This window comes from Sapajus apella, unplaced genomic scaffold, assembly GCF_009761245.1.
Source record: "Sapajus apella isolate SASKATOON/1434 unplaced genomic scaffold, GSC_monkey_1.0 scaffold38, whole genome shotgun sequence".
Taxonomy (NCBI): domain Eukaryota; kingdom Metazoa; phylum Chordata; class Mammalia; order Primates; family Cebidae; genus Sapajus; species Sapajus apella.
Window position 1 is genome coordinate 3,368,648 of NW_022436978.1, and position 24,467 is coordinate 3,393,114.

The window sequence follows — 24,467 nt, forward strand, 5'->3', positions numbered from 1 at the left end:
CCTCCCAAAGTGCTGGGATTACAGGCTTGAGCCATCGCGCCCGGCTCCTGCTATTTATTTCTTTAAGATTTCTTTTTAAGGGGCTTCACATGAGAAATCCCTTTAGCAAGTGTTATTAAAAAAATAATTTGTAAGCATCTATATTTACTTATTACTGCAGAAGAACAGACGTTACCTACCTTATGTATATTAAATATATCATTCCTCTAGAGAAGAATAAGGAAAAGATGATCAGGATTTAAATTATAAAATAGTACACTTACTCTGCTTTCATTTTCAGCATTTCTTCAACTATTTTACTCTATAAGAAGATTAAAAAAAAAAAAGAAAAGAAAAAGATGGCTTAGGTTCTTAAATAACATTGCTTAAAAAAGAGAGAAAGGAACCAGCCCATTCTCCTTCATGTTAATAAAATCAAACCAACATCCTTGTCCATAATCCCAGTTACATACAAATAAAAAAAGTACCTATTTCCAAGACTTCATGCACTATGCCCTTTAAAGCTTCAAACGGCTTTGGTACTTGCTTCTAAATGGAGAATTGTATGTGTGTATGCTAAGCAGTAGGTTTGTCATCTAGACATGAAGACAAAATTCTTAATTCTCAGCTGTGTCTAAATACTGATGGTAAATATCATGCTAAAAAGTGGGAACGCAGAAAAGACAGGAATTTCAATAGTAAAATGATTTCTAAAATATATAACCCTAAATACTAACTATAAAAGCATTGCGCGTGCACACACACACACACATAAATCTTACTTTTTCAAGTCTTTCTTTGATAATTTCTTCTTCTTGTTCATTCTTCAGCTGTTGACTGTCTGGATGATTCTTATCACTGCATAGATTAACAGGGGTGGGAGGAGGCATAGGAAAACACTGTTAAGTATATTCAAGTAACAATTTCAAATTCAAATCTATTATATGCAACAATGCCAAGGTGTGCAAAGAAAGGTTAACTCTATTGTGATTGGGTTAAGTCAGCACAGTTGATGTGACTGACACATGGGGATGAAATAAGGTACCTCCCCAGAACTCAGGATTCCTCCCAGTACAAAAGCCAAGATGAGCAGAGGTGGGAAATCGAATCACGAATTGGATGAGGCCGGGCGCAGTAATCCCAGCACTTTGGGAGGCCTGCAATCCCAGCACTTTGGGAGGCCAAAGCGGGTGGATCACAAGGTCAGGAGCTCGAGACCAGCCTGGCCAACACAGTGAAACCTGTCTCTACTAAAAATTACAAAAATTAGCTGGACATGGTGGCAGGCACCTGTAGTCCCTGCTACTCAGGAGGCTGAGGCAGGAGAATTGCTTGAACCCGGGAGACGGAGGTTGCAGTGAGCCAAGATCGTGCCATTGCACTCTAGCCTGAGCAACAGAGTGAGACTTTGTCTCGGAAAAAAAAAAAAAAAAAAAAAAAATTTGTTGAAAGTAAAATACAGTAGAAACTTAGTTAAACATGGTAACATCTGAAGACAGAATGTGAACAAAAGTGGGCTGAAAGGGCCAAGAGCCTGGTATGAATGTGATCATACACATTTTGGATAGGGAGGGGGCACATTTTGGGTAGGGAGGGTTGCTCTGGCCTCAGGGTGGTGGAGCCTTTGACTCTCCTTTTGTTCAGGTTCCATAGTCAGTTGGCATTTTCTGATAACCACTCTGCCTTTCCATGTATGTGGACGCCAGGGCCAGATGTCCCAAGCACCAGATACGTCTTCATGAAAAAGGAATGTTCCAATATATAAAGAAAATTACATTCTAGATAATACATTATCTCTGTGAGCCTGAACCGGTCAGGATAATAAGCTGAGTTTCTGTGTGCAGCCCCTGGATCAGAGAGACATCCTTCTCTCCCTCCTTGGAGAACCTTCCTGAATGCTATAGGCTTCTCTAGGAATCTCTCTCTCACTGGTAAGTAAAACATCATTTCTTGAAGGAATACAGAAGCTGCAGTGAGGGTTCTTTCCATTAACAAATCTGGCAGCCTAGACAAAAATGATGAGCCCTCAATGAAGAAATCACCCCAAATCATTAGGGAAAGATGTGTTTTCTGTACACTAATCCAGGGATTGGCAATGTTTTCTGTCAAGAACCAGACAGTAAATATTTTAGGTTTGGGAGCCATTGGTCTCTGCCACAGCTATTTAACTTGGCTATTGTAGTGCAAAAGCAGCCACAACAATATTAGAATGACAGGGTGTGACTACATCTCAATAAAACTTTATGTACAAAACAGGGTGTGAGCTGAATTTGGCCCCTGAGCTATAGTTTGCCCTTTCTCTAATTTTTCACAAAGAAGATTCTGAGTAGCTTTTATATATAAGGGATGTGAGGCTATGAAATGAAAAACTTTTCTTTTTTTTTTTTTGAGACGGAGTCCTACTCTGTCCCTGGCTAGAATGCAATGGCGCGATCACAGCTCACTGCAACCTCTGTTTCCCGGGTTCAAGTGATTCTGTCTCAGCCTCCTGAGTAGCTGGATTACAGGTGCGCCCTACCACACCTGACTAATTTGTATTTTGAGTAGAGATGGGGTTTCACTGTGTCGGCCAGGCTGGTCTCAATCTCCTTACCTCAAATGATCTGCCTGCTTGGCCTCCCAAAGTGCTGGGATTACAGGTGTGAGCCACCATGCCCAGGGAAAAAAATTTTTTAAAAGACATTTATTCAACATCATGATCACACTATGACATTTGGCAATCAACAGGATAAGCACACACAAAAAACTACATTAAAACTCTTTGTTAAGACTGCTTTACACTTTCATAGAACAGAAACTAAAATAACCTGTTATACAAGTAGTCAAAATTACAGTCCTTGAGTTTTTTGCCCATACACATATCTTCTTTGTAGCAACTAGGCCCTGCTACCAACTGCACTTGGCTGGGTTCACAAATCTGCTGTAACCTATAGTTTCCCTGTTGCTCCTCTGGCTCTCCTCTCCTGCCAAGCTTTGTTTCCTGGTGCTAAATAAAATCATCTGCCACTGCTGTAGCTACTGCTGCTACTGGAACCGCCTGTCAACCTAAAAAGAAACTCAGAACAAATGAGCTTATCTAAGAATAGCAGAGGATGGCAATGGCAGGGTATGCAAGCTATCATGAGCCATTGGTGTATCCAGGGGAGTTAGGGAAAGGGAAAGCTTTTAAAGACAAAGAGAAGTCCATGAAATGAAGCTTGAAATAACGCTCACAGGTCACAGAGGATCACTGCAGGAGTTGGTGTTTGTTCACTAGTGGAGACAGCTATGGCTGAGTAACTGTCCTGGTGCTGGTGGCTTGTCTGAAATACTGCAGGCTTGAGAAATTCCTGTGATAAGCTCTGTGCAGGGGTGGGGCATGAGGGACCTGCAGGAATTTTTTGTGATACGGATATGACAGGCATGTGCAGTGAGAGCTTCTTCTTAATGGCCTCACTCCACTTTGTTAGGGTTTTGACATAACTGACTCCATTTTGGTAATGGCAATTTCACATGCCTTAGCCACCTTGGTTTGATGGCTGGTTTGGCAACATAGTAGCCTCTGCCACCAGAGGGGCCAGAGTTTCTGCCTCCAAAGTTTCTTCCCTTCATGGGTTCAAAACTGAAGACTGTTTGTTGTAATTACCAAAATTATTGTAGTTCTCACCATCTCTAAAACTGCTCCATCATTACCAAATCCATTATAGCCAACCCTGCTGCCCCTATATCCACCAATAGGGCTGCCTCCAAAGCTACCATTACCAGTGAAACTTTTCTTTCATGACCCAAGTTGTCACTCCCACCAAAACCACCTCCATGACCACCACCAAAGTTTCCAGAACCACTTTGACCTCTTTGGCTGGATGAAGTACTAACCGTTTCTTTAACATGGCTTTCCATACTTCACAGTAGTGGCTATGTACTTTATGGTATTTCTGAGAGACAATCTTATCTGCAGAGTCATGGCTGTCCTCAAAGGTTAAAAAAGTAAAGCTCCTGTTTTTGCCATTGCCTCAATCAGTCATGATTTCAACTGCTCCTGTTTTCTCACAACTTCACAATAATCTCTTAGGTGATGTTCCTCGATGTCTTCTGTGATGCCACCAACAAAGATCTTTTTTACAGTTAACCAGGCACCTGGTCTTGGAACATCCCTCTTTGGTTTCACAACTCTTTTATCTGCCTTTTGTGGCCCTGATTTATGGCTGCATCCACCTCCTCCACAGTGGCATCTGTGACAAACCAAAGGCCCTGGAAAGCTTGGTGTTTGGGTCTCTCATTGCCATATAACCCACAAGCTTTCCTCACTGCTCAAAGTGGGTCCCCAGACTCTTAGTGGTTGTTTCAAAGCTCAATCAATGAAGAGCTTCTGCAGCTATTCAGGCTATTTAAGAGATTCTGACTTAGACATGTTGGCAGTGGGAAGAAAGACTTGAATAATGCTTCCTTAGTGGCATCCATGGGCAAAAGTAGTAAGCTCACAATGTATCTCTGAAATATGGTATTTTTCATTTTCGTTTTACAAATGATCTGGAAATGTTCTATGTTCTATGCTCACAGTAACTCTTGATAAAAGAGTTACTAAGTACAAGGCTTTTCTTTAATAGAATTGGACATGGGAATGGAGCATATGAAAACTAGGTGGGCAGACTGTGGACTACCCGCATCAGAATCACCTTCAAGGGGATGGAGTTGCTTATTAAAATGCAGAATTCTGGGCTTCACTCCAGCCCTACTGATTCAGATCTCTGACACTCACTAAAATTTGAAGAGAATCATTTAAGAAGAGATTTTAGCATAGCTGCCATTACCATCCTCAAATCTCTACTGCCTCATTTAGGTTTTGAACAGTACATATCAGGGATGTTTCTGGACAGGGCCAGAGAGCTGCAGGAAAGCACAAGCTTCTCTGTTAAAAATGTTCTGGCAACAGCATGGACAGCAGTCAGCAGAATTCAGTAAGGGCTTCTATCTCGGAGATCCTACTTCGATTCAATTCTGCTTCTTGCATAATTTTACAGGCCACTATCATCTCCAAACTCTCACTCAGAAAGTTACAATAGGCAGAATCATAATTCTACCTTGTGTACTTAATAACTACCTTTCATTGAATGATACCTGCTACCAAGCTCTGTAACTGGCACTTTATACATGTAATTTTTAATCTTTAAAACACCTTGTGGGAAAATTATCATTTTCCTCATTTTATTGTTACAGAAAGTGAAGTACTAAGAGGGTAAGAAATACAACAAAAATCGTATGACTTTTAAGTCAAAGACAAGATAGAACTGTGGATGTGGCTGCCCCAACATTAAGCAAATGTACCAGCAAATACAACTACAAAACTGCCTTACCTGAAGCCAAAACACACTCAGAGAGATGTCTAAACCCAAGCAAATGCTCCTCTATAAAATGCTAAAGATGTCCTTCTTGTCCTGCCCAGGAGCTTTCCCTGGACTATGAGTTACAAGGCAAAGCCAACTAGTTGGGAATTCTCCCTTTCTCTGCAGGGCTTCTTGAACCTTGTCGGTATGATTTATTCCTTAAAAAAGATTTTTTTTTTAAATAAAAGTAGTTTGGTTTAAGTATTTCACGTTTTAAATTCATTTCAATAGCTGTAAAACAAGTGCAACAATGCCAAAAATTCACTGCAGAGCAATGCAAGGTGAAGAGATCAGACCTGATTCAAAATCAACCACAAGAACATCTCCTGGATTAGTGGAAAACACTGTACACCTGGGAGATCTGTGAAGCCAACTCCAACCTCATTTAACTCCACACAGGCAAGCCAAGATTTAGCCCACAGAGTTCTCATGGTTCTTTCTCACCTGCTTTCCTTTTGTCTTTTAATATCATCCAGGTGACCTTGCAGGAGCCAGTTTTTCTCTCTTAACTGCTGACTTTCCAGGCGTAGGTTTTCCATTTCACACAACTGCTCCTAATAACATATCAAATCATATCTTTTCAAGAAACACATTACAGTAGGCTTCATTTAGCTCCCCAAGACCACCACTGAGACAGGTATTCCTCTTTTAAGTTCCTATGCAGAGACACTGCACTGGGTACTGCTGCATAAAACTCAGGCTGTGACAAGCTATTGGAGGCCTAGAATGGTGATTCATGACCATGTCCACAGTGTCTTGAACATAGTTTTTTAAAGTCAATATCGCAGAATTCATTAAAATTTAAAATTCCTTTGTGAGTAAAGATGACAAAAATATCTACATTGAAAAATATTCTCAACTATTTGACTCTATTTATTAGGTAGATTCTAATTAAAACAAACAAAAAACTGATGCCACAACTCATCCCTCAAAATACTTAATTGGATCCTAACTTGAAAATCATGAGCATAGATATCTGGAAGAAATAAACACTTGTCTGCAAGGAATATCCTTTTGGATTTACTTGCCTATTATCTGATTTCTTTTCACCTGACCCAATTTCTTCTAAGTTTCAAGATCATGCCAATCGGGATAACAGCCACATTCCTGAGATAGCACGCTATTTCAGGAGATACTGCCCTAAATAAAAAGATCGTGAATAATCCTCTCCATGAATAACACAACTCAAGATAAGTGCTGTCTTTATATACATCACTTGGTTAAAGTGAGCAATTTGTATTCCTAAACAAAACCACCCCATAGAGCAATGCCCTCACAGGATAAATGCCATCTTCTGTGGGGCATCACATCCTCCCTACCCCTATGCACCTACACCCCACCTACCCAGACACTCCTCCACGTGCCCCCACCCCTGAGCCATGTGCACACCCCATTACTCAAGCATATCTCCAAGTAAGTGGGTAAAAGCACTATAAGGAAGCTTAAAGAAATGGCAAACAAGAACGTATCTTAAATTTATCAGAGACTAAATTCTAATTTATAAAAATGCCTATGAATCAATAGGAGAAAGTCCAACGATAGAAAAATGGGTAATGGATAGCGTTCAGAAACAGAAAAACAAGATGCTCAATTTTACTCTTAAGAAAAATACAAATTTAAAACTACACTGAGATAGCATGCTTTAGCTATTAAATGGACGAAGATCCGAAATTCAGATAGCACCATGAGATGAGGTTTAAGGAAACATGCTCTCACCTTCATTCCTGATGAGAGCATACCTAGTGCAACCTGTATGATATGACACCACTGTGTAAAAACTAAATGGGGCAGGAGAGAATGTTTAGAGATGTGGCTATGCATGCACTGAAAAGCTCTAAATGAAAGGGGCTGCCCTGGGGGCCTCCAGGGACATCAACATGGGTAGATTAGTATCGGGGTAGAAGAAATACTTTTTTCTGTCTACCCTTCAGTTCTGTGCCTTTTGAATTTTGTATCCTCAGTAACCATGAGGATGCTGCTTAGTTTAAAAAATTAAATTTGCTGGCTGGCCATGGTGGTGTACACCTATAGTGCCAGATACTGGGTGGCTGAGGCAGGTGGATCACTTGAGGTCAGCCTGGGCAACACAGTGAGACTTGGTCTCTTTAAAAAGAATTAAATTTACAGAAGAAAAAAATAAAAATCTAGTTACCTTCATTCTCAGGATTTCAGCATTTTTGACTTCTCTGTCTTCATTTAGCTTTGTTACAAGGTGTTGCAAAGAAGTCTTAGAGGCTCTTCCATCTTCTATCTCTTGTTCTTGTGTTTCCAGGAATTTTGCCAAATGTGTTTGAAAGTGAGGTGGTGTTTTAGGGCTCTAAAATAAAATCATATCTCATTCAAATATCCAATTAAGTGATATTATAAACATTTCATTTTAAATGTAAACATCAAGCACATAAAAAATATTCCAGCTACAGACGGGCGCAGTGGCTCATGCCTGTAATCCTAGAACTTTGGGAGGCCGAGGTGGGCGGATTGCCTGAGTTCAGAAGTTGGAGACAGGCCTGGGCAATATAGTGAAACCCTATCTCTACTAAAATATGGAAAAAAAAATTAGACAGGTGTGGCGGTGTGCGCCTTTAGTTCCAGCTACTTCCAAGAGAATTGCTTGAACCTGGGAGGTAGAGGTTCCAGTGAGCCAAGATCACGCCACTGCACTCCTGCCTGGGTAACAGAGACTCCATCTCAAAAACAAAAAACCAAACAAAATAAAAAATTCCAGTTATTTAGTTTACTATTCTAATTCCTTTCCAAGTAAATAAAAGACTGGTACTTCTATCAAGTAAAAAGCAGACAGAGGGTATTGGTGAAAATCTTTTTCTTTAAAAACACAAAGCTATGGTCTTCATAATTTCCAAATTTTCATCATTTATAAAACCGTTCCTTCCCCCTGAAATGCTCTCTTTTTCTGAAAAGTACCTGGGGATCCTCAGCAGCAGAATCCATCACATGTTCTAGTTGCCTCATTTTGAAGTTATACTCATTCTTCTTCTGTTCTACTTCCTCTTTCTTTTGGTTTAGCTGGGAACATTGAACAGATACAAGGTTACAAGTTAGAGATTAATATGGGGTACATAGTCCAAATAGAAAAGACAAACTTCCCATCACCAATCAACAGGGAAATGCAAATGAAAACCACAGAGATATCACTTCACACCTGATAGGGATGGCTATCATCAAAAAGATGAAAGACAAGTCTTGGTGAGGATGTGGAGAAAAGGGAATCTTGTGTACTGCTGGAAATGTAAATTAGCACAGCCATTATGAAAAATAGTATGGAAGTTCCTCAACAAACTAAAAATAGGACTACTGTATGATCGAGCAATCCCACTTCTGGATATATATCCAAAGAAATTAAAATCGGTCTGTTGAAGAAGCAGTGGCACTCCCATGTTCTTTGAAGTATTATTCACAATAGCCAAGAATGGGTAAACAAAACATGCTATATATACACACAATGAAATACTACTTAGCCTTAAAAAGGAAGCAAATTCTGTCATTTGTGACAACATGGATGAACCTGGAGGACACTGTTCCAAGTAAAATAAGCTAGCACAGAAAGACAAATACCACACAATCTTTGATTCCACCTCTATGTGGAATCAAAACAGTTGAACTCATAGAGGTGGAGAGTACCAGAGTCTGGGGGGAGGAAGTGAGGGGTGGGAGGAGACATGAATCATCAATGGGAGATGTTGGCCAAAGCGTACAAAGTTTCACTTAGGAGGAATACCTTTTGGAGATCTACTGCAGGGCAAGGTGATTACAGTTATTAGGTTGGTGCAAAAGTAATTGCGGTTTCTGCCATTAAAAGTAATAGTAAAAACCACAATTACTTTTACACCAACCTAATAATAATAACGTCATGTATATTTCAAAACTGCTAAGAGGACAGATTTTAAATGTTCACAAAAAAAGTACGTGAGATGATGGCTATGTCAATGAGCTTGATTTAATCATTCCAAAATGATTATATATCAAACATCACATTGCACCCTATAAACATACACAATTATTATTTGTCAATTTAAAAGAAAGCATCATTGAATGTCACTTATATTAAAAAAAGGCTTCCCATGGCATATGGAAACATGCTATATTTACATTATTTTTTCAGAACTTGATTAATAATTTGAAAAGTAATAAGATATTATAATAAATCTATGATTTTTTTTAAAGTAATTTTGAAATCTAGGGCTACCTTGGTTGCTACTATAACCCAATTATCTCCTTTTCTCTCACAAATTTATTTATACTTTAAAAAATGTTCTAAGTGTCACAAGTAACAAAAAGGTCATTTGAGAAAAATACAAAATATAAAACGACAACAGCCACCACCAAAAATATGATAAAAGGCATAACCTCACCACAGGGGTTAGAACTGGCTCCCATGTATCAAGGACCCAAGGTGGGTAGGAGGCAGCAGAGCAAGTCTCAGTCCAGGTAAGGACACTCCATTAACTTCCCCTTTGTACATGGAGAAGTTGGCCAATGCAGGAACGTCACGACAAGCTCAACTGTGGATTCCTCCTGTCCCTCATCCTTTTTTTTTGAGATAGGGTCTCACTCTGTCACCCAGGCTGGAGTGCAGTGGTGCAATCTTGGCTCACTGCAACCTCCACCTCTCCGGTTCAAGCAATTCTCATGCCTTGGCCTCCCAAGTAGCTGAGATTACAGGCAAGCATCACCACGACCAGCTAACTTTTGTATTTTTAGTAGAGATGGGGTTTCACCATGTTGGCCTGACTGCTCTCGAACTCCTGACTTCAACTGGTCCACCTGCCTCGGCTCCCCAAAGTGCTGGGATTACATGAGTGAGCCACTGCACTGGGCCTCCTGTCTCCCATCTTGAGTGATACCTGTGTGCATCTGACCTTGTGCTGAAGTTCCTGAATCAGGGCCTCCTTCTTGGTCAGTTCTTCCTGGGCAGACTGCAGCAGCACTGAATGTTTTTTTGAGGCTTCTGTGAGCATGTTCAGCTGCTCAGTGGCATGAGCCAGGTCCTCACAGAGCATATCCCTCTGTTAGGAGACAATCATCACAAACAATTTCTTAATTGTGGTACTCCAATAAGGATTCTCAAATCATTACTATGCACAATTTTAAACAGACTAGGAAAGTTTTATGTAAAAACCAATTTCTTTTGCTTGCATGCTAATCCATTCTAAGACAAAGTAATCAGTTAATATTTAGATGAACAGGTCTAGAAATTAACATTATTACAGTAAATTTATATTTACTGTAATATAAAATATAAAACCAACTGAGGTTTAACTGTACTTTAGGTTTGAGGTTTAATTGCACTTTCCCCTCACTCCCAGGATCTCAAAGCCAATCTCTCTCTCCTGGGGAAGACTCAAAGATCTCCTGGTTACTTGTTGTCTCTCTAATAACTCTAGTGCTTTATATACTGGAGGGTAATTAGCTGTAAAGATGGGCCCCCATCAGACAGTTGGGGAGGGGATGGGCAGTTCACCAGATTGTGACATATTGTCATAGGCCATCAAAGTTTCAGGGAGTAGCTTTGTGGAAAGTGGCACAGAAAATTAGGAGTCCTATAGGTTGCATACATAATTCCTATGTATACATTACATGTAATTTCTACCAAATTATAGCAGATTCTACTTATCCTTCTTTTCCTTTCCAAATGTACATGTATGTATGTGGGTGTGTGTGTGTGTGTGTATACACACACATATATATATATATATATACACACACACACATATACATATATATATATATATATATACAAACACACACACACAGACATATAAACACACACTTTTAAAAAACTTGACACACCACAAACATTTTTCCAGGTACTCACTCTTTCTCACTCTTTTCATTGTGTGGGCTCCATTTCATCTTACGGATGTACCACAATTTAATCCATCACTAAATATTTTGGTTGATTTGAATTTTTCACTATTATATGCACTTTAGTCTTATGTCTAGATTATTTCTTTAAGCTGAATTTTTTAAAGTGCAAACTCAAAGCATATGTAAAAAATGTAAGGCTATGTATTACCAGCCTGCCTCCCCAAAGGCTGAATGTAAACTCCTCCAGAAGTCTGAGTAATCACCCTTGTCTGCACATCTTCCTCAGGTCTAAAACTTTACCAGTTATAATATTAGAAAATGGCTCTTCTTTTAATTTGCGACACTGGCCCAACTGGCCCCTAGAACTGATGTTTATGGTTTCTTTTGAAAAAACATAAAAATTGGTCATCCCAGGTTTAAAACATAAGAAAGTTCTATTTGTCTTATCCGAGTTCTTTTCTCAGGGAACCAGGCCTCTCAGATAATATCAAGGAACTGAAACTTACCAGATCACGGCAACTGGACAAATGAGATGCCAGACTCCTCACCTGTCATTGCTGCCTAACTGACAACCTGTTTCCTGTTAACCAACTACTTATCCTTACCCCTCCCTAATTCCTCCTTTCCCACACATGGTTACTTTGCTCTCTTGCTATATAAACTCCAATTTTAGTCAGTCAGAGAGATGGATTTGACAATGATCTTGGCTATGGAACCCACTGAAAGCCTTCTTCCCTGGCAATACTCCTTGACTCAGTGATTGGCTTTCTACATGGCAAACAACCGGACCTATTTGCATTTCTCTGACTCCAAAGAGGTTTTGTGCCACTATATTCCTTCTCTGGGGAGCTACTTATGTCCATTTCCACCAGCCATGTTTCTATTTTTCTCATGGTGCTAAAGTCTTCTGTATAAATTGAGGTGGCTACATCCTCTGTCATCAGTTGCAAATGTTTTCCCCTGTCTATCGTTAGAATTTTTGTTTTTAATATTGTATAATCCTCCCATAAGAGTTCTAACCTTAGTATCAAGACATTTTCAAAGCGTCACATAACTCAAGATTTTTTATGTATTTGTATTTTTTTCTCTTCCTTTAAAATTTTTTTCATTATATATTTATTTCTTTAGACAGAGTCTTGCTCTGTCGCCCAGATGGAGTGCAGTGGTGTGATCTCATCTCACTGCAACCTCCGCCTCCCAGATTCAAGTGATTCTCACGCCTCAGCCTTCTGAGTAGCTGGGATTACAGGTGTACACCACCACAACCAACTAATTTTTGTATTTTTAGTAGAGACGGAGTTTTGTCATGCTGGCCAGACTGGCATCGAGCTCCTGGCCTCAAGTGATCCACCTGCCTTGGCCTCTCAAAAGTGTTGGGATTACAGGTGTCAGCCACCATGTCCATCCCTCTTGTGTTTTAGAGATGGGGGCTCTCACAACATTACCCAGGCTGGACCTGAACTACTGAACTCAAGCAATCCTCCCACGTCAGCCTCCTGAGTAGCTGGGACTACAGGCATGCATTACCATGCCTGGCTTGCATTTGTATTTGCTAGTACTTCTTTGATGTCATCATCTGTACAGAACTCTAATCCATGTAAGAATTTGTTTTGGCTTTGATATCTTTTCAAACTGGTCAGACAATTTTCCCATCACATTTATTGACTAAATCTACTTTTTCTTCACCGTTGAGAAATTCTTCCTTTACCATTACAATAAATTCCTTCATATTCACTGCTGTCTGTGGGTTCAAAATTGTTGCAGTGATCTCTCTATCATCAGTCCAACACTGGATATGGTTACCATTTAGTTTACAAATCTCTCTGCATTCTTGTTTTTCTAAGTTTTGTTGGTAAATCTTATATATTTTTTTCAAAGGAACTTAAAAATCATCAATTTTTTATATTGGGATTTGAGACCACGCATTATGGCTCACACCTGTAATCCTAGCACTTTGGGAGGCTGAGCCGGGGAGGATCACTTAAGTTCAGGAGTTTGAGACTACTGTGGGCAAGATAGTGAAACCTGGTCTCTACAAAAAATACCAAAAATTAGCCAAGCATGGTAGTGCACGTCTGTAGACCCAGCTACTTGGGACCTAGACCAAACTGACTTAACTCTGCCGCTGATTTGACAGGAGGTGGAGCTCAGGCAGTAATGCCAGTGATGGGGAACGGCTGTAAATACAGATGAAGCTTCGCTCACTTTCCTCCTTCTGTGCAGCCCAGTTCCTAACATGCCACAGACCGGTACAGTCTGTGGCCGGGGGCCTCTGGGCCCCTGGCATAAGGTGTAAAGGGGAACTGAGGTAATACTCCAGCCTGGGTGACAGAACAAGACCTTGTCTCAGAAAAAATAAATAAATAAATTGGGATTTGAAGTGGAATTACATAAATTTGTTTCTAAAATGACAGGGTCTTCCTGTCCAAGTCTACCTTTAGATCCGTTTAACCAAGTCTCTTTTCACTTCGCTTAGAAAGTTTTATGTTCTTAACAACTGTCAAATATTCTCCCTAAGATTTTGATACGCTATATTACTTCCGTGAAAGAGAATTTTTTAAAACTCCTGTTATGTTTTCCAACTGGTTATTTAATATAATAATATATTATTTTAATTATAACAGATTATATATATAATAATCTATAATAAAGCTATTTTTTTCTTTAATATTCAATTTCTTTTCACATCCCTTAGGAAAGTTATGTCCTTAACAGTTGTTACAAATTTTCCCCTAAAGTTTTGTGAATGGAATTTTTTAGTTCCATTATATTGTTAAATGGGTGTGAACGGCATAAAATAAATATCATTTTTAAAACTAGTACATAACTGCCGGGCACGGTGGCTCACGCCTGTAATCCCAGCACTTTGGGAGGCCGAGGCGGGTGGATCACGAGGTCAACAGATCGAGACCATCCTGGTCAACGTGGTGAAACCCCGTCTCTACTAAAACTACAAAAAATGAGCTGGGCATGGTGGCGCGTGCCTGTAATCCCAGCTACTCAGGAGGCTGAGGCAGGAGAATTGCCTGAACCCAGGAGGCGGAGGTTGCGGTGAGCCGAGATCGCGCCATTGCACTCCAGCCTGGGTAACAAGAGCGAAACTCTGTCTCAAAAAAAACAAAAAAAAAACAACAAAAAAAAAACTAGTACATAACTGATTACTAAACTCAATATTCTAATAGATATTCAGAAAATATTTTGGAGTTTCCAAACTCACGTAGACACTCATGACCATCTGCAAATAACAGTAAGTTTCAGTTTTTATAATATTTGTATCCTTCTCAGTATTCCCATTTTACTGCATTGGCTAAGTATTCATATTGTTGAAAAACAGTGATAGGTGAACAATTTGAATGACAATTCACAAACCATAGCCATAAAACTAAATTTTAATTAATAAAGACTGAAGATAAGTACAAAGGGAATATGAATTAGCTGTTTATGGGTCAATTCTATTTAAATCTAAAATGTAGATTATTAATCTAAAACATGATTATTTAAATCCAAATACAATATTCGTAGCCACATTTTATTTTTAAGAAGAAAAAAAGAGAGAAAGGGGAGAAGAAAGAAAGAGCGAGCTTTTAGGTAAACAGGCATGAGCTTTCATTACTTATCTACTCCCACTCAAATAGCTCAATTTCCCTTTTTACTTTGGCAATAGTCAGTATAAAACTGAATTTTTAGCCCACCATCTTTTTATTTATTTATTTATTTATTTTTTAAAAATTTTCTTGCATTTTAGGTTTTGGGGTACATGTGAAGAACATGCAAGATTGTTGCATAGGCACACACGTGGCAGTGTGATCTGCTGCCTTCCTCCCCATCACCCACATCTAGCACTTCTCCCCATGCTATCTCTCCCCAACTCTCCTCCCCCCGCTGTCCCTCCCCTATTGACCCCCAACAGACCCCAGTGTGTAGTGCTCCCCTCCCTGTATCCATGTGTTCTCATTGTTCAACACCCGCCTATGAGTGAGAACATGCGGTGTTTGATTTTCTGCTGTTGTGTCAGTTTGCTGAGAATGATGGTTTCCAGGTTCATCCATGTCCCTACAAAGGACATGAACTCATCGTTTTTTATTAGCCCACCATCTTATACTTTGTAGAGGACCTTAGGTTGTGGCTTCTGTGTACTAACTCTCCAATTGGCTTGCTAAAATTATTTCCAGCTAACACATATTGAGGAGTTATAAGGAGTCAGAGTTCTAAGAACTTTCCAGGTATCACCTCAGTTCATCTGCACACCTTATGCCAGGGGCCCCGGCCCCTGGGCCACAGACTGGTACCGGTCTGTGGCATGTTAGGAACAAGGCTGCACAGAAGGAGGAAAGTAAGCGAAGCTTCATCTGTATTTACAGCCGTTCCCCATCACTGGCATTACTGCCTGAGCTCTACCTCCTGTCAAATCAGCGGCAGAGTTAAGATTCTCACAAAACCATGAACTCTGTTGCAAACTGTGTGTGCCAGAGATTTCGGTTGGGCACTCCTTATGAGAATCTAATGCCTGATGATCTGTCACTATTTCTCATAGTTGCAGGAAAACAAGCTCAGGGCTCCCACTGATTCTACATTATGGTGAGTTGTATAATTATTTTATTACATATTACAATGTAATAATAATAATAGAAATAAAGTACACAATAAATGTAATGTGCTTGAATCATCCAGAAACCAACAACCCTCACCCTCCTGGTCTATGGAAAAACTGTCTTCCACTAAACTGGCCCCTGATGCCAAAAATGCTGAGGACCACTGCCTTATGCAATAGGCAGTACTGTTATCTCTACAGATATGGCAAATGAAGCACAGGGAGAAATTTAACTTCCCCAAGGTCACACAGCTAGAATTCTAACTCCACAGCCTGTGCTTTTAATAACTTGTTACTGTTCTACCCTTATTTTCCTTTTATTCTAATTTTAGTGTGTGTATGTGGTTTTTTTTTTTTTTTGTCTTTTTTTTTTTGGGACGGAGTCTAGCTCTGTCACCCAGGCTGGAGCGCAGAGGCACGATCTCGGCTCACTGCAACCTCTGCCTCCTGAGTTCAAGCCACTCTCCTGCCTCAGCCTCCTGAGTAGCTGGGATCACAGGCATGCACCACCAAACCCAGCTAATTTTTGTATTTTTAGTAGGGATGGGTTTCACCATGTTGGTCAGGCTGGTCTGGAACTCCTGATCTCAGGTGATCCACCCACCTTGGCCACCCAAAGTGCTGGGATTATAGGCATGAGCCACTGCACACGGCCTATTTTAATCTTATATCTTATGTGTATTAGCAGCTTCAAATCCTTTCTGTGATATAGCTAGATATAAATACAAATTACTATAGCCATCTTGGATATCCAACCCCACAGGTCCTTAAAATTAAAAACTGGTGTGTATAAAATACATCTCATTAACTTTCCACAGGCCTCTATTCTTTCCATCTGAAATGTGCTCAGAACCATCTCCAGTCCTCCAGGATAGAAACCCTGGTGCCCATTCTGACTGCTTCCTCCCTTCATGGTACATATCCAACTAGACACCAACAATGAAACACTTCCCAACTCTATCTGTCTCACCCCTTATCCCCACTAGCATTTCTTGGCTTGGGTCTCATGACCTTCTGCCTGGATTCAATGTCTATGCAGTTTTGGTTTCCTAAAAGATACAGCCAATGTTCCTCAAGATGCTTCATTTCACAGGCTGTCTGCCTCCACTTCACTGCTGGCACCTCGTGTTGGCCACCCTGACTGCTTGCTGTGCTTGGGAAACTCCATACATGTTCACGCTGCTAAACTTCCCTCTCTGGCAAAGTCTTGTACAAATACTCTCTCTTCTGAGGAGGTCTTTGGAATTTCCCTAGGCAGGATTACTCCCCTCCCTCCCTTTTCTGTGCCCCCCGGTTATTACATCATATTACACTTATTTCTTAAGCTAGAACACATGCTTTGATGTAAGTAACAGTGTTTTTCAATCATCTTTCCATTGCCAAATGCCAGGCTGGATACACGTTGTATGTAGATGGACTCAATATTTGTGGAATTTGTTTCATGGGTAGCATAGCTTAGCCCAAACCCCTTTATTTCTAAAGCAAATGCAGAACAGTTTATACAACAGGTTATCATCTGTGTGGAAAAAAAAGACTAAAAGTACATAGGACTGCTTAAAAGTTACACAAGAAACTGGTAACACGGGGGTAGCTGAGGAACAGGAAGGGCTAGGAGGAAGTCTATATTGCTCCTAGTTTAATAATTTTTAAAAAGATAAGTTTACATGATCAACAACAAAAAAACTTCCTTTAGCTGTAGGTTACAAATTAACCTGTACTGCTTTATTTTTAAAAAGATAAATTTACATCAACAAAAACAAAAACAAAAATAAAAATTACCTTAGCTAAGATGCAAAAGACAATACTGAGATCAGCCCATTTAAACAGCCCTTTTCTGCTGTCTGCTACTACCACGGCATCCAATTAAATGTGGTTTCCACTGTGCTCCCCTTAAAGGGGTCAGTTATAGGAAGTTAACATGGTGTCAGCACAAATAATGGGAAACAGATCAACTAGATAAAATAAAATAATTTTGGTGAAATTATTACACATGACTACTTGTATCATTATACACTATACAATAAGACATTAGTGTAGTGTATTATTATATGCTATACAATAAGATTATTATATACTATACAATAAGACAATAAGACACTATACAGTAAGAAAATAAGACTCCTCTCCTCCTTAGAGGAGACAGTATTTGTATAAGACTGCCAGAGCGGGAAGCCTGGCAGTGTGAACGTGTGTGGAGTGTCTCAGGCACAGCAAGCAGTCAAGCTGGCAGCATGAGGTGCAGGCAGACTGAGCCTGTGTAGTGAAGCGTCTTGAGAAACATCAGCTGTATAATAATTATTCCTTTTAAAATCCTGTATTTATTCATCAATAACTTCCACGCACAAATACACATATTGACAAGTAATAAGGCAAATAAAGAAGCTGTGATTCATAAACACCTACCTCTATGTCCTCAGAAAGTATTCTCAGCCTAAGGGTTTCTTTCAGATCCAGAATATCCACTTCCTGCCTCTTGATTAACATTTTGCTCTCTTCTCTGTCAACCAAAGCAGAGTTGTATTTGCACTGGATAAAACAAAGGCATAAGAGCTGTTTTATTACCTGTTTATTTCTAGATTAAAATAACAAGAATGAGTCTGGGTTCAAAGGTGATGACAAGATTAACACAAGATAATTCAATAAATACTTGCTGACTGAAGGAACAGAAGAATAAGTGTATGAATGGTGAAGAGAAATGGAAAAGTCCTCTAAGTATCAGTGAAAAAAACATCAGGTTTTGTCATCTGTATCAGGAGACCGCTTTCAGAAATAAACATGGAGAGGGGCAAACTCCCTGTAGAGCAGAGGAGTGAGGAGCAGTGACAAAAGCCTTTGCTTTGACCCAGAGGAGAAAAGCATCAACATCGAACTCAGATATATGCTGACAAAATAAGTAGTTAACTTCAGGAAATGATATTAAGTCCTTTATTGGGGAAACAAACTCACTTTCTAAATAATTAATATCTCTGAACTTAACTACAATGTGTTACTTTTTTCTCAAAGCCACTAAAGAACACCACATTTGCCTTAACTATCATAGCCAACAACCAGTCTGGTTCTTATCCAGTTTATACCAGCAATTCCCAAATGGTGCACAGAGAACATTGTCACAGCTCAGTGGAGCCTGAGAAACACTGCAGCCTACACGGTCTCCCAGAGATGCATACTGCATACTTCCATAATAATGACTCTGCAAGGCCTGCAAATACACAGACCTGGTGAGCTTTATTCAACTAGAATTCCCAAACTTATTTGACCACAGAATCTTTTTTTCTGCTGGAGCATGTGTTAATCTGTTGAAAAGTCTATGAAGTGTCTCATGCTCAAATTTAACATCTTGTTGGCGACCGAACTTACATTTATGTCCTTCAGTTCTTGTTTCAGGGTGTCTATGGTTTCTGTTTTCTCACAGACGGATGTTCTTAGCTCCTGGATCTGGTTCATGAGGTCAGCTACAACTTCCTGATGAGGACAGAAACAGTATCTTCATACCCAATGACATTAAGGAGAAGAACATTTTTAAATGGTAAATCACTTATCTTTCCTAATGGCAATATGAGAAGTCAATTTTAGTTTAGTAAAATATCGTATGTTGCATTAGTATCAATTAATATTTTAATGGCTTTACAATATTTCATTTAACCATCTGCTTTGGTTTTATGAATGTATATGAGCTAGACATAGAAGAATTTTATGTCTAATTTTAAACTTGGACATATATACTATTTTTATTATTCTAGTTAAAGTCAACACCAGGGATTTGAAAATTTGTATCATGGGACTTAAAATCAAGAAGAAAGGATCACATTAATATCAGCATCCTAGTTAAAAGGGTAGGATGTGCTTTAGAAACACTGCCATTCAAAGTGACAGTAATTTGTACTTGAAGTTACATGGAAAATTAACTTAAGTGGAAGACCTCATTCTCTAGCAACTTTGGAAGATAAACAAGGCCTAATTGCATACAGAAATATGCATACTAGCTATTAGTCACCCTGGAAGTGCAGGAAGAGGTAGGAGAACAAAATGTTGAACTAGCCATTTGTAAGAAAATGCACAGAGGGACGTAGCTTCAAACTCTACCAACCTTATCAGAATCTCTAGACTTTTCCAGGGAACTGATTACTTTTTCAGTAGCAAGCAAGCTCTCTTCTAGTTTCTGTACTTTTGCCATCTGTGGTGAAAAAGAAATATTTTTAGAAGAATAATTAAATCACAAAGTTAACCACATCCACAGATAAATAAGTTGAAAATAGCTTTTCATATTGTAGAGTCTACACTAGGAGTAATACCCGAAAATGATAAATTGTGTTGAAAGACAGTGATTTTGTGTTGTCTACCTGGAGACTACCGACAAATTATTATTGTAACCCTCTGGGAGTTAGAAAAACAAGAGTTGAAAAATAACAGGCTGGGGACAGTGGCTCATGCCTGTAATCCCAGCACTTTGGGAGGCCAAGGCTGGTGGATCACTGGAGCGCAGGAGTTTGATCCTGGGCAACATGGTGAAACCCCGTCTCTACAAAAAATACAAAAATTTAACCAGGCATAGTGGTGCAGCCCATAGTCCCAGGTACTCAAGAGGCTGAGGTGGGAAAATCCCCTGAGTTTGGGAAGTTGAAGCTGCAATGAGCCATCGCTGTGCCATGGCACTGCAGCCTGGCTGACAGAGTAAGATGCTGTCTTAAAAAAAGAAGAAAAAAATAAAAATAAAAATAATAGAACAAGCCCCATATTCCATCTCTTTCTTATTAATTTCCAACATCTGCAACCTGACGTCATTTTTATAATAAGTCTCTTTAGGTATCAAGAATAAAATTTATAAGCCTCAAATTCTAGAGTTAGGGTAATAGGAAATTTACCTGCTGCTCACATTTGACCATCTCTTTCTGTTTCTCCTGACGAACAGCCTCAAGAACCTTTAAGATTTCTCTGGAAGAGAAGAATTCTCTTTTACCCCTAACTTCATTCAATGAAAACAAGACCTGAATCTGTTAGTACAGAAGAGAATATGTGCAATGCAAATGAACTTTGTTAGGCACACATTTGGTGTCAGGCATTACCTTCCAGTGGGGATCAGAAATTCGAACCAATTTCTTCAACAGTTATTTAAGCAGAACCCATTTTTGTGCCATGACTGTTTTTCCCCAGAGTGTTTAGTTCTCCTTAATGTAACATATATCATACAGTGTTTGTTTATTACCTGTCTCCCTGTGCTAGAAGGTAAAATCCATGAGGACAGGGATGTTTTGTTCACTATTTCACCTCTAAATGTTCTGGCATTCACCAGATCAGTGCCTGGTTTGTTGGATATCAGTAAATGTTTGAATGAATGAGTAAATGTCAATTGCTTATCTCTCAACTGGATGTATGCTTTAGGTTCACTACTGTATACCAGGGCCTAGAAGAAAATCAATCTCATAGGAAGAACTCCGTAAGTACCTACTGAATAATCAAAATCTTCTCATTAGAGTGACTCTCAGCCTAGTGCCTGAGGTCCAAAGATTCACTGAGATTACCAAGGAGAGGAACTTGGAAAGAGGGAAGAAAAATGGCAGCATTCCTGTTAGGGGACCAGGAGGAACAAAGGGTGGCTAGAAAAAGCTTTGTAGGGCCGGGCGCGGTGGCTCACGCCTGTAATCCCAGCATTGTGGGAGGCCGAGGCGGGTGGATCACGAGGTCAACAGATCGAGACCATCCTGGTCAACATGGTGAAACCCCGTCTCTACTAAAACTACAAAAAATTAGCTGGGCATGGTGGCGCGTGCCTGTCATCCCAGCTACTCAGGAGGCTGAGGCAGGAGAATTGCCTGAACCCAGGAGGCGGAGGTTGCCGTGAGCCGAGATCGCGCCATTGCACTCCAGCCTGGGTAACAAGAGCGAAACTCCGTCTCAAAAAAAAAAGAAAAAGAAAAAGCTTTGTACACACAGAAATAAAAATCTGTCTCCTCCTTCCAGTAATAAAAGGAATAGTTATAAGTCATCGTATATATTTGCTGTGATTTATTTATAGAAGGACCTGAGTTCTGATTACCATAATTGCTATTCATTTAAAAGTACCATAGCTAGTTGTTAAATGTTTTGAAAATTAAGTTTCTCCACATAGCCATTTATACAAAAGAACCTGCTGTTTCTTTTGGAAGGCTTTAAAAGAAAAAAATCTTTACAGGGTATTGGCAATTAAAAAAAAAAAAACAACAAGATAAAGAATCTGGTAGTAAACAATATTCTAGTATACTAGCAAAAAAAAATAAATAGCACTCACTTAGAACTGTTTTCTTTATCTTCTTCAAATTGTAATGATAATTTGTTATTACGTTCTTTTTCTGCCTCAAGAAGCTCCATCAAATTCTAAAAGACAACATTACATTAGATTTTAAGTAACTGTTATTAGCAATGTATAGTCAACAAACATGTCAAGTATCTTCTATGTGGCAGGCACTGTGGGCAAGTATAGCAAGGAAGAAGGTCAGGACGTCTTTGTCCTGCACTCAAGAGGACAGTCACAGATCCAGGACAAATTCACCAGCTATCAATTCCCTTCTTAACTTACATTCAGATCAGATTTCAGAGTTTCATTTTCTTTTTTGCAGTTTTGGAGGCTTTTTGAAAGTTGGTCAATTTCAAACTTCATTACTTCTTCTAAGTTGTCATAGGAATCCTGTAGGCAGGCTTTACTCTCAAGCAGCTTTTCGTTTTCTAATCTTTATTAGGAAAACATTTAAAAAATGGTAAGTAAACATTTAATGTATATTTATATTAATCAGGTATCTGCAGTTCAATTTATCACATCTACAGCCCATTCCCAACTCACGTAAACCTCGAGTGATGTAAGGCTCCTTACGGACTTGGGTGAAATGTCCATGATTCACAAACATGTGACAGACACTGGACCACGGAGTCATTTGGTAGGAATGGAAAAGACAAGTGGGAACATTAGCCTGCAACCATCACTTCCTTATTCTCTCTCCTGTGGCTTCAACCAGACATGCTTAATTGATTAGCAATTTATAGTGATTAGACTCATGTAGGGGTTTCTAGACCTAACCCTCATGTAAGCGAGGCACTGGCCATTAATTTCCAAGTTTTATTGGTAGCTCAACTCCAACTATTCATACATCCTCTCAGCTCCAGGAAGGTTAAGACAGCAATGTGACTTTGATCTGAGCAAGAGAGAAAATGTCTTTGCAGATAACTATCTACTGCTTTTTTTGGTTTTCATCCTCTTATTGCCCTCCTGCATAAGCTGTGGCACCTCCAAGAATCCAGAGCTGGGCCAAGAACCATCACACAATCAATCTGACCTCTGGATCATCCAAAACAGACGTCCTAGCTTATGCACAGAAGGTTATTACATATGGAATATCTGCTGTACTAACTCAAAGCAGAGCAGAAGCAGCAAATCGTAAAGTGGTATAAATCAGTTGCTAAAGATAGATATATGGGCAACAGATGGTCGGGAAGGGGAACATATTTATGTATTTATAGTATAAACAATATATAGATATATAAAGTAGGCAAAATAATCCAAGAAACACATAGCAGTGTTACGCTATTTCATTCAGTGGTGGCCTAACAACCTTAGAAGGCCACATGGAATACAAGCAGCTAAGTAAGTGATGTACTCAAACTGGGGACACTGAGAAAGTTAAACTGTGTTCAGTGTATTTGAAAAGCTGCAAGAGGCTGGGCACAGTGGCTCATGTCTGTAATTCCAGCACTTTGGGAAACTGAAGTGGGTGGATCACTTGAGCTCAGGAGTTTGAGAACAGCCTGGGCAACATGGCGAAACTCTGTCTCCAAAAAAAAAATACAAAAATTAGCCAGGTGTCTGTGGCATGTGTCTGTAGTCCCAGGTATGTGGGGAGCTGAGGTGGGAGGACAGCTTAAGCCCAGGAGGTTGAGGGTGCAGTAAGCCGTGTGACAAAGTGAGACCCTGTCTCGAAACACAAAAAAACTAGGAAGTATTTAATGATGAAAATAGAATTTAAATACATAGCAAAATATAGTGGATTCTTAACATATCTTGATGTAGTTCAACTCTGACATATAAACAACTAGGAAATTAAGATCCCATGAGATTAGTGATTCACAAAAAAAAAAAAAAAAATCACACAAAATTAGTTTGAGGTGGAGCCAAGATGATTAGCTCCAGTGATTCAGAAGTCAAAACAAATGCTAAGTGTAAGAGAAGACAACCATGCACCTGTGATAAGTTATCAATAAATTACCTATTTTGTTGAACAAATTTGAGTTGGGTTATTCCACTTGCACTTCAAACAGCATTGGACTACAAGCCAATCAGACAGCTAGATAAGTGGCCTTTGTGTTGGGGAAATGGGACAGAGTGGTGGAGGCTGTGCTGACAGACAGCCCATTCCCTCTCTAAAAGGAAAGGAGTGAGTTATGCCGCGACTGATGGTTGCCACGCAGGGATGTGGGCCTAGCGCTACCAAATTGTATGATTCCACTAGAGGATGCTGAAATACAGATTTTTATAAGAAAACACTCAGCCGGGCGCGGTGGCTCAAGCCTGTAATCCCAGCACTTTGGGAGGCCGAGGCGGGTGGATCACAAGGTCAAGAGATCGAGACCATCCTGGTCAACATGGTGAAACCCCGTCTCTACTAAAAATACAAAAAATTAGCTGGGCATGGTGGCGCGTGCCTGTAATCCCAGCTACTCAGGAGGCTGAGGCAGGAGAATTG

At 39.7% G+C, this 24,467-nt stretch overlaps 1 protein-coding gene across 2 annotated transcripts in view; it reads right to left on the bottom strand.

The window, feature by feature from the left end:
- Positions 1–24,467, bottom strand: part of KIF15 (kinesin family member 15) — an 82,729-nt gene that overhangs the window by 5,185 nt on the left and 53,077 nt on the right. Inside the window, exons 21-32 of one of the 2 annotated variants that reach the window (XM_032298057.1) lie at positions 22,313–22,463; positions 22,025–22,110; positions 20,622–20,691; positions 19,847–19,933; positions 19,117–19,221; positions 18,163–18,285; positions 10,205–10,366; positions 8,265–8,366; positions 7,495–7,659; positions 5,787–5,896; positions 762–837; positions 264–301 (exon numbers count right to left, since the gene is read on the bottom strand). In XM_032298057.1, the coding sequence (XP_032153948.1) occupies positions 264–301; positions 762–837; positions 5,787–5,896; positions 7,495–7,659; positions 8,265–8,366; positions 10,205–10,366; positions 18,163–18,285; positions 19,117–19,221; positions 19,847–19,933; positions 20,622–20,691; positions 22,025–22,110; positions 22,313–22,463 (1,275 nt within the window). The remainder of the gene's footprint in view (positions 1–263; positions 302–761; positions 838–5,786; positions 5,897–7,494; positions 7,660–8,264; positions 8,367–10,204; positions 10,367–18,162; positions 18,286–19,116; positions 19,222–19,846; positions 19,934–20,621; positions 20,692–22,024; positions 22,111–22,312; positions 22,464–24,467) is intronic. The other variant, XM_032298058.1, reaches the window with a different exon arrangement.